Here is a 15866-nt window from a genome sequence, read left to right as displayed (position 1 = left end):
GGTAATATTGGAGCGGCGTTAATAATAGCGTAAGCGCCAACCAACATAAGGTAACTTTTGCCGTGGAACGTCACATATCTTTACTATGTATTTCATAATATCTAGTGAATCTCTAATTCATTTCCCGAATCGCGCCGATACTTGTTGTAGCACTTGGCATGAAAACATAGAGTGGTGTGGACCGACTGTATGTATAGTGTTTCTTAAAAAAATAACCAAAATAAAATACGAATTGAAAACCAATACCAATACATGAAAGCTACCCCCTAGTATATTATATCTTTGTACTGGCGACTAAAATCGAGTAATAAATATTACAAGCAACAATAAGTCATACCTAAGTGTACGTTCAAATATAAATTCTTAGAATAAAATTGAACAAGTAAAAATTTTTCGCATAAGATTTTCATTACATGAATGATTATCATCCAAGGAAGACAACAGATCCAGATTAGCATGCGTTGGGTAATGATTACGCACAATTTAGCATGCGATATACCATATACCTAAATACATATATGCGCACGATTCGACTGATGTGCACTGACTGATGGACAGATTCAATAGTTTTAACTATTTCATGAGTAACTACAGCGGTAACCGAGGACAATATTTTGTAAAATTTCATTCAAATTTTTTATTTCCAGTGACCGCCTCTTCCGAACAATGACGGATATCCTCGTATCGGAGGGCTACGCGGCGGCCGGATACGAGTACATCAACGTGGACGACTGCTGGCCGGAGCGGGAACGGGACCCTCGCGGCCGGCTGGTGCCGGATCGGGAACGGTTCCCGTACGGCATGAAGAGCCTCTCCGACTATGTAAGTACATATACCTTGATACGTTGTATTAAGGTTCATAGTCAGTTAACATGACACGAATACATCAACGTGGACGACTGCTGGCCGGAGCGGGAACGGGACCCTCGCGGCCGGCTGGTTCCGGATCGGGAACGGTTTCTATACGGCATGAAGAGCCTCTCCGAATTTAGTTATAAACTGTTTGAATTTTCACGCGTTTCACTCATTATTATTTTACGAGCATTCACGTAACTTTTAAGCTTTAAAATTACCATCAATATTTTCGATTCCGGCATTGTCTCAGTTGTCTCGGAAAAAGACTGGATAAAGTTGACATCATCATCTTCTAGCTGGGCAAGTTTTTCGAACGTTGACTTGTTTATTTTAATTAAGCCTTTATAAGTTAGAGGGAATATATTTCCCACCTGATTTTGAACTTTAATTCAAAAGGATAGGGTTCAATTTTGCATAATTTCTGACTCCCTTATGCCTTATAAAGGGTTAAGTACCTATATTATAAAGTTATAATCGGCTACGGTGACAACCTGCATCTTTCTTGCGCGTATTTTGCTGACTCTGACGCGGTTTCATATATGAATAGGTATACAGTATAACACTCGTCATATTTTAGTAGACTGCATCGGCACTTACCATGGTGAGATTGTGGTCAAAAGCTTTTTCCAATAATAATAAAAAAATAACATCGCTTATCAAAAAAGATATAGGCGTTTTACTGTATCCATTACACGGTAATAACCAAATCCATTATTCACCCGCAACTGCGTACGCGAAATGTCTCTATCCCGGGTGACAGATTTATGATATTTGAGATAACATACATATTATGTATAAAATGTATGTCTAAAACGGCTTCAATCGAGTCTTCTGTAGAACCCGCTTATTGTTTATTATGAGACCCAATATTATGCTCAGAAAATTTTTAAATTCTTAAAAACTTGTTTGACCTTTCAAGAATTTACGCCTCACTTCGACATTCTAAAATAAACGTGACAAAATATGGCCAAAATTCAATTAGCGAAAAGGTCAAAAGAGGACATCTACATCGTGAATTTGACGATAATCAAATGCAAAAATCTCGTTTTTATACAAAGTAATAGGCGTTGCTAACGTAATAACAAACATAGGTATAGTCAGCAGCATCAGTCGCTAAGCGGGCGAGATGTTCAAAATTACCTTGACACGCTCTTATTCTCTTAACAATAATGTCGCGTCAAGATCATTTTGAACACCTCGCCCGCTTAACAACTTCTGCTGCTGACTGTACAACATGAACTCGTGCGTTATCATAGACATAATAATGAGTAAGACGCGTAAAAGAGAAGATATTGTGTAACCACAAATTTAAATAAATAAATAAATATTATGGGATAATCTTTCACAAATCGACCTAGCCTCACAGCAAGCTAAAGAACGCTTGTTCTGTGAGTAGATGGCGACATATACTATAATATATAAATACAGTCGACTCTCGTTAATTCGAAACTCAGGGGACTTTCAAAATATTACGAATTATCGAGAGTTTGAAATATCAAATAGTTCGAAATTTTTGAGAGAAAAAATATGAAAGTTCGAATTATTGAGTAATAATCAATTAAGGTTTATTAACAGCAAATTTTTTACAATATCAAAAGGTTAGAGGTACCTAAATGTTTACTTGCACATACATAATGTGAATTAACTATTAGTCTTTGAGAAGAAGTCTCTAATATTAGTTTGCTTCAAAGCACATTGCTGAGACTGATCAATAACTTTTTTATCAGAAATACCTAGTGCCGGAAATGATTTTACAGTAACAAATGCTCGTGCAACGATGAACTTGAACGTGTCTCAAAATGTAGGGTACTTACACTTACCTCTGCAATCTGATAACTTTGAATTGTCGAGTGTTTGACGCCTATGAGTTCGAATACGCGTCGTTTTGTTACGTAGCGATGTTTTTTTTGTTCGAATTACCAAGTGCTTAAAAATGTATTGAATTATTTCGAAATATAAAGAAATTTTCTAGGGAACTCGTGATAACTTCGAATTATAGAGAGGTTCGAATTATCGCGGGTTTGAATTAACGAGAGTCGGCTGTACTTAAATATAAGTATAAGAAACACCCATGACTCAGAAAAAAATATCCGTGCTCATCACACAAATAAATTCGCTTACCAGGATTTGAACCGGGACCGTCGGCTTCATAAGCACTACCCACTAGGCCTGACAGGATGATGACAGAATGTTTATACCACATCATCATCACCAATATTGGAGCTGTCATTTTGTCTATAACCTCTAGCCGCCCATACGTCAAACCTTGCCAAGCAAAAAGAAATTTTATTGTGTCAACACAAAGTTCAAATTAGAATGGAACAGGAGACCTTTTTATAGGTCTCTGGACGGCTAGAGGATAATATTGTTACGTGTCTTATCATTCTTTTGTTTCTTGGATGACATGTGGACTTGTGAAGGTGTTATCGGTAATCTGTTTGGAATGTTTATGTTAATGGAATGATATAACCATTTTTATGCTAAAATGGTGTTGTAGGCGTTATTACAATACAATGTCGGCATATTTGATACATATCTTTGAAACAGATAATTGAGATAATCTATAATGCCTCTTCATACATTGTTTACATTCGTATAAATAAAGAGGAGAAAGTTTAGGTACAGATGTGCAAGTTGCGAAAATTTTCAAAAAAGTTGGAAAGTTCCCGGAAATTTCATAAAATTTAAGGAAACTTTTATTGTGGAAGCCGAAAATATCGATCCCTATACTAGTTTTCTTTGCTAGACATTGTTACACAGTCAGCAGCAGAATTTGCTAAGCGGGCAAGGTGTTCAAAATTATCTTGACGCGACTTTATTTTTAAGAGAATAAGAGCGTGTCAAGGTAGTTTTTAACACCTCGCCCGCTTAGCAAATTCTGCTGCTGACTGTACCTACATACATCTAATTTGATTGGCCTATTTAACAAAACTTCTCACGAATGTGCTTCCTTACACATTCAGCGCCAAGAACCCGATAGTCGGGTTCATTTTGTATTGGAATTGGGGCTATTGGCCCTGAAAGATTTAAATAGATCGTTTTTTCACAAACACTCTCTCATAGTCTATTACACCTAGTTACATCAAAATTTAGTCATAATCCAGCTTCTTCAGCGCATTGATGAATAGCTTACTTACCGATTAAAGACAATCTATACGTAATTCCTTCACGCACATTAGATTTACCACTTATTTGCACAAGGTTGTAACTGACTGCTATTTTCTTACGATTTAGGCTTTTGTGTAAGTAAAGTACGGGGTGTAGTCAATGAACGAGCTGTGGATTCTTGGTACGATGAAAGGAAAATTGAGAATGTTCGGAAAAAGTTTGAGAGTAATGGGTGAAGTGAAATGGTAACACTGGAAACGAGAGTATATTTTTTTTATCAGAGATTGTGCGCACACACTATAAGTTTTGGGCAAAATGTAGGTTGCTTTTCTACTGAGGATTGGTTGTAATTCACGTCTCTTCTTCTTTTTACTCGTCAATGACTAATTCATTACTTCCTTATATTAAATTCGTCACTCATCCATTAGAGCTACTTTATATATATAATTATGATAAATTAATTCTTTATTTTATTTTATTTTTAAATTACTTGCATACTATGTTACTAACCATAGTTTTGATAAGTCTTGTAGACCAGTCAAATCTTACAAAAAAATCTCCTAAAAAAACAATGCGTGATGTAGTTCTGTATTTTTTGTATATTGTTTGGAGTCCTTGGAGGAATGTGAGACTATGTTTTGCAAGCAAAAAAAAGTTGTGCTCTCTGTGTAATTTGCGAAAAACTGCAAAAATTTCAGACTTTTTTCAGAATTTACAGATTTATTGTAAAACTATGGGTTTTTGGTCAAAACTTGCTATGTAATGTTGAAAGTATATTAAATTTGGAACAATTTAAGCCCATAAACAGCGCCGTATGCCAAATAGTTCTTGAAATATGGGGCTTTAAAAAAAGGGTATTTTTTCCTTGGAATGAAATTACAAGTTTTTCCTATATTTTAAGACAAATATCGGCACAACCGCTCATGCTATGATATATATTGCAATAAATAAAGTTATAGCAAATTTAATTACCTTTCATTTAAGTGCTAGAAAAAGTCAGGAAGTCTTACAGTACTGAAGTTATCGTAAAAAAATGAAATTGCTATAATGGGGAAGGCAACTGATGTATTGTTTAAGGCATTGTCAAAATCCCTTCAAAAGGCAGTACCATCGTCGAGAACGCAATATACGATTATCTTTTACCGGTTTTCCCCGATAGCAGTAGAGCGACGTCGGAGATCAACCATTTTTAAAATGCACCCCTCTCTTAAGCACTTCAATTCAGTAATGAAATCAGGACACAATCTGTAGTTTGGCTTGTTTCTCGGCTCCATTTTTTGCTTGTAGCCATAGATCCCACGATGCCGATTCCGATTTTACAATTTGTTATGGTTTTGAACTTGTTTTAATACGACCGACCTTGACAATAGTTCACGGTAATCGGCGTGGTGTTGGTGAAATACACTGAAAGTCATGTCACTAGTATCTAGCTCGCGCTCGCTTATTGGTGCTCTTGAGTGAACTCTGAGTCGTGGTAATACAAGATCACGATAATATCCTAACCGTAACATAATGATTCATCAGAATCAGCTATCATTACCCACTCTAGGTAAACGTTTAGTTATAGGGCATGTATGTGACTCAGTCTTGTCATGTAACCAGTATATCAAAACTTCTTCAATGGTTTACCGAATTTACACAATAAATTACAAATTCATTTCCAATGGTTGTTAAGGCTGAAATGAATGTGGTGCTACTGCTCAGAGAGTTGTCAATCCACGGGTTGTAACTAGCAATACCTCTTTCACTAGTAGTATTTACTGTATAAAATAAATGTATTTATAGTAAAGAAATAAAAATAATTGGAAAGTAAATGGGTCAATTTATCAATAGAAAACAAGCAATTGTGTGGTTTTATGAAACCACGATACAAGTGAAACTTTTTTCGGATTGTAGATATAGGCATTTAACTAAAAATATTCGGAAATTTATCGGATTTAGGGTGTTCAAAACGGGTTTTTTAATCTTAACTTAATTAATATTCTCTTTAATTATCTTATAAAAGCTCGCCCAACGCCAATCACGCCAGTTACTCAACATGATGCTGTAGTTCATTATTAATATCGCTTATACGAGTCAAGGGCTAAAGAAACCGGTATGTAAGCTTACCGATATGAAACAAATGTATGCAATCCGCCCGGCTTGGCACATCATGTTAACACACACTTATCTATACTTACCTACGTGTTTCGTTCAGTTCTTTTTCTATAAATGATTTGGTTTGTCAGTTTATACACCTATCTAGTAAAGACTAGTAGTAACAGGATATTGCCAGTTAAGACCCGTGGATTATAACACAAACGTATACCTAGAGTGGGTAATGGTAACTGATTTTGATGTATCAATTTGTTATGGTTAGGATTTTATCGTGATCTTGTATTACCATTACCACTCAGACTCAGAGTACACTCAACAGCACCAATAAGCGAGCGCAAGCTAGATACTAATGACATGACTTCCAGTAATTTCAGTGTGTTTCACCAACACCACGCCGATTACCGTGAACTATTGTCAAGGTCGGTTGTATTAAAACAAGTTCAAAACCATAACAAATTGTAAAATCAGAATCGGCATCGTGGGATCTATGGCTACAAGCAAAAAATGGGCCGAGAAACAAGCCAAACTACAGATTGTGTCTTGATTTCATTACTGAATGAATGAAGTGCTTAAGAGGTGAGTGGCGTGAGTGCATTTTAAAAATGGTTGATCTCCGACGTCGCTCTACTGCTATCGGGGAAAACCGGTAAAAGATAATCGTAGATTGCGTTCTCGACAATGGTACTGCCTTTTGAAGGGATTTTGATAATGCCTAAAACAATACATTCGTTGCCTTCCCCATTATAGCAATTTCATTTTTTTACGATAACTTCAGTACTGTAAGACTTACTGACTTTTTCTAGCACTTAAATGAAAGGTAATTAAATTTGCTATAACTTTATTCATTGCAATATATATCATAGCATGAGCGGTTGTGCCGATATTTGTCTTAAAATATAGGAAAAACTTGTAATTTCATTCCAAGGAAAAAAATACCCTTTTTTTAAAGCCCCATATCTCAAGAACTATTTGACATACGGCGCTGTTTGTGGGCTTAAATTGTTCCAAATTTAATATTCTTTCAACATTACATAGCAAGTTTTGACCAAAAACCCATAGTTTTATGAAGAAACTGTAAAATCTGAAAAAAGTTCGAAATTTTTGCAGTTTTTCGCAAATTACGCACAGAGCACAACTTTTTTTTGCTTGCAAAACATAGTCTCACATTCCTCTAAGGACTATAAACAATATACAAAAAATACAGAACTACATCACGCATTGTTTTTTTATTGTAAGATTTGACCGGTGTATTGTAAATATTACAATTACTAACAGTTTTATGGATATGTATATCTGAATTAAATAAATGAATTGAATTGAATTAGAGCACGTCGTCAAGCTATTTCAGCTAATTGTTTTCACATTGATATAGACTTCATTAGCATAGTCTTTAGATATCTAGATTACTTAATGGCTCAAATTAACTATCTCCATGACTAACAAAAGACACTTCATTAACTACTCACAAAAACCCCAATTAATTGTAGATTGAATAACACCATTAAATTCGTCATTGAACGAACGAATAAAAGTGAATGAATTGTTTAAGCTTTACATTCGTTCGATGTTCTCACGACTCTTCAGTTGCGTTATACAGATCAATGTTTTAAATCTGTTGCGTAAGGGATCGTTAGGGAGAATTATAGTGTGTAAAAAGTGGATTATACGACATCTGTCTAACCCAGATTTGTAATGCTACTTTGTACAAATTCCTGCAAGACTGGCTTCTGCCGCGACTTCGTTTGCTTAGAATGATGACATCCGTGATAAAACTTGGACTCGAATTATCTCTAGGTATACCTAATTTAAAATCATTTGGGAAGGCGTGCAAAAAATCACATTCTACAAACATACATACTTACATACGTTTTCTGCTTTCCTTCCTTATGATATAACTTGCTAAATTAAAATTCAATATCTTATTTACAAATGTCTGCTTGTAGGCAACAGCCATGGTAACAGCCAGATCAGAAAATAATTATTAAAGTTAATAGGCATAACATAATGTTTGCCGACAGGTCAATGCCCATACAGAGGCAGTTTATCTATTTTATTACATATTTGGTCAAATAGTCGTAAAAATGTCAATCTTAACATCAGTGATACAAGGTATGATTTCGCCTGACTTTTGGAAAACTAAACACGTGAGGTCATTTTGCGATTTACTTTTATAACTGCCGGTTTTTTAGAAATTAGATAGGAATGTGCAAATTTTCATAGATCATTAATTTTTATAGTGGACAGGATTAGCGAATATTAGCGATATAAAATAGTTGTGTTGATTGTCTAACTTGTTTGAAGATGACATAATAAATGTTTATGTTATAGGCGTCATAAATAAATCAGTCGGATCTTTGGTTTTAAATAAATATATTTTGGCCATTTAGAAAGGTGATTATTTATATTAATACCTCTTTTAATATCAGCTTTAGGTATAGATGATGTCTAAATATGTAAGTACTAATAGTGTTGCGAAAGCAACCTTTTCTTTGTATAAAATCTAAAACTACCTATACCTAGTACCTACCTATCGGGCCCGGCTAGTATTCGGAAGCTTTTCCTATAAGCACCAATAGGAGCGCTCCACATACTCTGTATCGCGGTCAATTAGAAGCACTTAATATTAGATAGATGGAGGATGCTAAGGATTAGCTGGACAGAAAGAAAGACGAACGAAGAGGTCCTGTGCATGGCAGGAGAGAAGAGATGCCTGTTAGACACAATAGCTAACAGAAGGGGCAAGATGGTTGGCCACTTGATACGGCACGACAGATTCTTTTTAAACATCCTGGAGGGCAAGATTGAGGGGAAAAGAGGCAGAGGAAGGCCCAGGCTCACATATCTCAGCCAAATAAAAGAAAAAGTTTCTGTAGAGTCGTACGAGGGAGTTAAAAGGCTGGCGCAGCAAAAAGAAGGGTGGCGATTACTCCACCGACAAGAGCATAGCTCTTAAATACTGATGATGATGAATATTAGACCACCTTTTAGTACAGTCGCCATCAGATATATCGGAGCGGTCAAGGTGGTCATAAGTATCTGAACACGCCTCTATTGTCAAGGCGTTAGGGTGCGTGTTCAGATATTGTGAACACCTTGGCCGTTCCGATATATCTGATGGCGACTGTACTGATCAAATATTGCACTTATTATCATCCTCCATACAATAACCACCACTTCTGCATTTAACCGTTTTGTCAAAGAACCCTCGTAAACCAGTAGGTACTTTGGAAGATTATATCAGTTCACTAAGAATTGAAGCTTTTTAGGGTTCCGTACCCAAAGGGTAAAACAGGACCCTATTACTAAGACTCCGCTGTCCGTCCGTCTGTCACCAGGCTGTATCTCGTGATCTGTGATAGGTAGACAGCTGAAATTTTCACAGATGAACAACAAATACTAAAAACAGAATAAAATAAAGACTTAAGTGGGGCTCCCATACAACAAACGCGATTTTTGACCGAAGTTAAGCAACGTCGGGCGGGGTCAGTACTTGGATGGGTGACAGTTTTTATAGATAATGGGACGGAACCCTTGGTGTGCGAGTTCGACTCGCACTTGCCCAGTTTGTTATTTCAGTCATCGAAATCCTGACCTCCACGGCGGCTACAACTAATTATTAACTAAAGCATTTTAACATAATAACAAACGGACGGTGTAGGCATATCTGGCATCCTTGGCACCCACTTTGCAATCAAGCATTTGTAATAATCCTACATGATTAGTCTTCATATTTGTTACAAATCGTACCTGTCATTTCGTTACTAATTAAATTTATTACTTTGGTTCTATTTGAAGCTGAGAATAAGAGTTAAGATGCATCTTGAATTCAAGGTTGAACCTTTATGAAATCCGTTTTAGATGGTGTGGGAATGCAGTTAAGTACGGATGTAGTGCATAATTGTTTTCCATCGTATTTTCTCGGAAACGTTCGTATTTGTCATGCTACTTCAGTCAATCTTAGTACCTTTTGTACCGAGACTGAATGAAATAGCAAGATGTTTCCGTGAAAATACAAAGGAAAATAATTATGCACTAAGTACATCTGTCGCGATCGCCGCGTACCTAGCATATTCTTACACCTAATATGCTGCGCTCCTTCGCTCGCTGGCAAACCCCTAGTTTAGTTTAGGCCTCTGACACGCCGTCAAAGACCAAGTTTGTGCACCATTGTCCAAGTTTATGGGTTTATTTTACAAGCTTTTATTTAGTTTCACCTGACCGTTGTCTGTGTGTAATCAAATCTTGCAACTTAAATTTCATCCACTTCCCGGTTTCCGATTGAGCTGAAATTTTGCATACATGTATAAATCGGATGACAATGCAATATTATGGTACCATCGAGCTGATCTGATGATGGAGACAGGAGGTGGCCATAGGAACTCTGTGATGAAACAACGTAACCTAATTGTGTTAGGAGTTTTTAAAATTGTCTCGATGAGTATTAGTTGCCTGTGGGAAGAAAAGTACAGTCAGCGATAAAAGCTTGTACCAAAAATTAAATTTTTGCCAAAAACTTATTTTATTATTATAATCGTTTTACTTATCAGAAATTAACAAATGGTGTGGTAAATACTCTCGTGGGAATCTAGATGGACGGCTATCCTTGGCACCCACACGTTTTGCAACGTGCTTATTCATATGCACGCCTCTGTTCCTGCACAGACCACTTACTTGTAGATGGAGCATGTAAGATGAATCATTAATTTTGTATGACACCGCAGACGCTTTCGCATCTGCGCCCTCTGGCTTGAGAACGGTTGACCGCATGAAAAAAATGTTGGAATATAACTTGTATCAAATTGTAAATATGATCTACAATTTTATTGTTGTCTACATAAACATAATTGGAGCTATAGAATCTGTAAAAACAGAGAACCCAAAAGACTAGGGCCTTAGCCAACACTAGACGACACGACACTCTTTCAAAGATCACCGACCAAATTAGAGTTAGACTAAGATAACTCTGCAACGAATTTAACAGCCTGTGCAAATATTATTTAATACGTCATATTTTCATAGAACTTTGACGTTTAAAATAACTGGTACAGTCAGGGCTATCAAAATCGCGGATGTCAGAGTACCGAGGTTACATGGTGGGATGAGCCCACAGGTGGGCGTGAAACTTAGTCGATAAGTCGATTTGTTTGTTTACTAATAAATCACTAATGACTTCTATTGTTTACTATGTGAACCTGTCATAAGGCAAGCACGTGTATGAATAAATAATCTTTGAAGTTATAAATATTTACGAGCAAATAAATTAAAGATTACCTAAACTTGAGTTAAATAAAGACCTAAGTTATGCCTAAATACATCTCCGGACTTATGATGGATGCAGTTATCGGCGTGATACGACATACGACCAAAGATTTATTCTATTAAAAGGCACTTTACGCAATAAACCGTTGTAATACTAAAGCTAAACAAGGAAGTCCCCAACCCGTCAATCACGTCGCGTTAGACGACCGCAAATGCGACAGAGATGTCTGGGGTAATAGTTTTTGACCGCAGTGTGACAGACGCCTAACCGCGAGTTGGTACAGGAAGACAGTAGGTCAGTCGTGAAATTCTCGTTGGATAGGTTGAAATTACTGATATGCAAGTTGCAGAAACATTGAAAGAGGGTGGAGTCTTTGAAACTTTTCGAAAAGTTCACAGGAGTTCAAGAGATTAAATTTTGTTTTCGGAATCTTTCCGTCGGCCAGTGTTAGCCGAAACGTTAATGCAATTGACCATTCTTGAGCATTAACCATTACAAATTGAACCGTCCACTGTAACCGTCCATTACCGTTTACGGTTCAATTTGTAATGGTTAGTGGTCAAGAATGGTCAATTGCATTAACGTTTCGGCTAACACTGCCGTCGACAATGTCTGTTAGTTGTTGAGCACTTTGTGCTTGAAAGAACGATTGATTATTAACATTTTCTATTTGACCTACAAATACCTAAAACAAAATTAATGTGCGAATATCAAATGGGAACTACGGAACCCCTAGTGTAAATTTCATTCGTAGCGTGACAGACGTACGTGTTTGCGTTTAGTCTCATTCTGTATGAGATTTTGAACAGCGCGTCAAGCGAGACATTTTGGAAACACAAAATCCTATACAAAATTAGACCTAAAGCCAGTGTTTCGCTTACGAACTTTTAACTTTTGTGTTTCTAATTTTTCATAAAATGTAAGGATGCCGAGTTTCATTTTGATGCTTTTTTACCAAAGCCAAATTTTTAGAATTTATGTCTGTGCAAAATAGTGCCTTCTGATAATTATTATTTGTGTGTTTAAAAGCCTTTTTATACTTATCGTTTTTATTGATCGCCTACTGTAAGTAGCCAGTGCGTCTGTGCGCGAGAAAGTGGCCTCAGGTCGGCGCGCGCGCCACTGACGTAACAAAGAGTTCGCAAATAGTTCGGCCATTTTACTTCAAGCCATACTACACTTTATTACCCTAGCAATACAGTTCAATTTATACGGCACCTACCCGTGTAATCGCACCAATGAAGATCGTGCGACTATTGTTGTTTTTTTCATAGCACACTTTTTTAAAACTGTCACATCTTTCATACAAGCCATGCGATTTAGAACTATATTTAAAAGTGCTTAGAATTTAATTTAGTACAATCGTAAATTGTGACTTATATGATTTTAAAGAGATAAAATAGTTTCTTGTAGTATTTGTAGTATTGACATTGAATGATACTGTAACATTTTTAATTATGATAGACTGCGAATGCGATCTGTCTACTTTTCAACTGTTTGCGAGTATGTACGAGTACATACGTAGTGTAGTAAATTCCTTATACATAGTCGGGGTGATATTGATTTTAATTTACTATGGCAAGTAGAATTGAAACGTAAATGACACGCAAGGGTGATAAACAAAAACTAGTCACATACATATTCATGTTCTTCATTTCATAATATATGTGATATGGGTAAATAGCTAAAGTCCCACTAAACATTTATTTAAACCAAAGAAAGTTAATGTTTTTAAGTTTCTAAAACACAAAAAGGTGACAAAAAGGGTAGCATTTGTAAAACCAAGAGTATGTAAATCAATCATCCGTTTCGCGCGATCGATCGACAATTGATTGTTACACAATATAATATGTGCGTGCGCATATGTTCGTGTATTTGCTTAATTGATCGGCATGCAGGCTGCACCGGAAACATACCACTTCATCATTCAATCACTGGAGCAGTAAATGTTCCGCTTTAACAGACTACTGAAGTTCGAGCTAGAGGGTCTACCGCGAACATCGAAAAATCGCAAAAAGCTTTATCTGCCTATTCGAGCCATAGACATCTAAAGAAATTACGAATTTCGTTTTCAACGGTAGGGCTACTGGTGAATCTTTCCATCAGGGATCCGTACCAAAACGGGACCCTATTACTAAGACTCTTCAAAGGTAGAGTTACACCAAGAAAAGTCTGCAGCGATTTTGCTAGCCCACTTAGCGGAAGTGTTATTAGTACGTCATAATTTCATACAAGTTTGACATTTAAAAATGACACTTGCACTGCGTGGGCTATCAAAATCGCTGCAGACTTTTGTCGGTCTGACTCTATAAGATAAGAGAAATACGACAGTATACATAGTTGTTTGATACAGAATGACTGTTTTTTCAAGCCATACATTGTTTGGCATGGTAGGCTATGTAAAAAAAAGTTCAAGGTACTTGGTACTTACCTACTTACTTAAAATTTTAAATAGGTAAGTACATTCAAAGAATTAAATTTCCTTCCTATTTTGTACTTTGTCATAGTGATACGAGTAATAGTATAGGTTTCTAGCGACTATCATACTGCCGTATTCGAACTTCAAAATATTCACAAGAGACGACACGTACTAGATCCATTCTCGATACGTTATAGTTTAGATATCAACTAGTTCTCTTTTGCAGCGCAATTCGGGCAATCAATGTCACTTTTACGTTAGGTTAGATAGAATAAGATATCTATTATATGTGAATTGGATCTCTAAGTCATATATCCTGTGGAAATCGTTCAAGAGTATCTCCAGAATCGCGCAAATGTCAAATTTGACTAGATCTTAAACATATCGTTATCGTATCTTGGTGATGTCTAAAAGATATCTAATAGATGTCTATTTCAAAATCCGAATCAGGCACATATTGATTGTCACTGTGACAATGACAAGGTACGAAATGGTTTTGAAATTACATTCTTTGACTGTACGTAATATTAGTATAGATTTGTGATACGTATAAATTAAATGCTATGAGTATTATTAAAACAAAATACTATTACCCAATCATCTAGGTACAGTAATGTCACTTAATCGCCTTATCATGGAGTTAAGTGAAAGTTGTATTAGTGTGATGTAAAGGCGTTTAACTGTTTGATAACAGTGGTAAGTGTACCAATCGTTTTTGTTGACTTTTACTTTCGTATCAACAATTACGTTTGTCCATAGAAAGAGGTTGGATCACAGGCTTTTTGGTGGTTTTATAATAGTAATTAACTGCCTCTGTCACCGTTAAAGAGTTCGCTTTTATTTGTATGGGAAACTTCATACTTCACTGCCTTAGAGGATATAACCAACGGAGACGCAATGTCTATAATTTTCGGTACATAATAATCTGCCGTTTTTTGCGGGGGAGGGGCACATCAAATGTATACGTAACGTAAACATAGCCATGTCAGATAGCCGTCAGTCCATACATGTGGTTGACATGTCGTTGACCATTGGCCGCCTATTTTCGACAGAGGGGAACGCCTGTCAATGACCACTCCGAAGTTCACTGCTGTTTGACGTAAATCAGTCTGTTAAATGTGGTTGGTGCAACTGGCCCTAGGGATTAGATATGTCAGTATCAAAAGTGACGTTTATGTTTGAAGAGACGTCACATTTGACATTGACATATCTAATCCATGTCGTATCTAGCCGTAATATTTGACGTATTCTAAAGCATTCTGATTCTGATTCTGAATCGGACCGTAATAGAGAATATCTGGGAGACGTATATAACTCAAAAATGCGTTTTCCCAGAGATAAGACCTAGCTAGATCGATTTTTTGTCCCCGTTTCCAAGATCTCCGAAATATATCGTCGGCCTAAGTCGCAAACCTCGTAACTTCAATTTAGTAATTGCTACCATGGACAACAATACATACTTATAGTCGCAAACCTCGTAACTCCCCCGGATGAGTTCCGAGGTTTGCGACTTAGGCCGACGAAATATACAAGAATTGCTCATTTAAAGGTATTAGATTATAGGGACGAGAAAGTGCGTAAAGTATCTACTACCTCTACATACTCGTATATCGATCATCAAGGTCGTATCAAAACCAGATCAAAATCTTAACAAATTGCTGATCTAAATCGGTCTCCCCCTTTCATCTTGATATGACAGGTGCGTGTAAATGTGTTTATTTAACAACCATCAATGACACTGATCAGATCAGTAACATCATTTTAATGATAATGATATTCTACTGCCAATCTTAGTTAGTGAGCTGATGAATTATCATTATCACTTTGATAGGCAATTATTTAGCATACAATGTAAAGACATATTTAGACGTCGCATGCGCTGCAACTTGTATACCTACGCAAATAATAAAGAACTGTTAAGTACTTAAATTTCTTTAGTTAGGTATTGCTCCTTGAATATTGCCATTGCCTTTATTTGTCGTTGTCTCAAAATAACTAAGACCCGAAATGCCTAAATATCAAATAGTTTTTTTTAAATGACCGAAATAACTCTTTTCATTTATATTATTCAAGTTTTAAAGTACCCAATGTTAAATAGCTACTATCCTTCTTGTAATAAATTATACT

General features: G+C 36.3%; 1 protein-coding gene across 2 annotated transcripts in view; it reads left to right on the top strand.

The window, feature by feature from the left end:
- Window positions 1-15866, top strand: part of LOC134670916 (alpha-N-acetylgalactosaminidase) — a 115423-nt gene that overhangs the window by 67383 nt on the left and 32174 nt on the right. For both annotated transcript variants that reach the window (XM_063528748.1, XM_063528749.1), the window contains exon 3: window positions 648-822. In XM_063528748.1, coding sequence (XP_063384818.1) covers window positions 648-822 — 175 coding nt within the window. The remainder of the gene's footprint in view (window positions 1-647; window positions 823-15866) is intronic.

The sequence above is a fragment of the Cydia fagiglandana genome, chromosome 14 (genome assembly GCF_963556715.1).
Source record: "Cydia fagiglandana chromosome 14, ilCydFagi1.1, whole genome shotgun sequence".
Taxonomy (NCBI): domain Eukaryota; kingdom Metazoa; phylum Arthropoda; class Insecta; order Lepidoptera; family Tortricidae; genus Cydia; species Cydia fagiglandana.
This window is presented reverse-complemented; position numbering and strand designations above follow the sequence as displayed.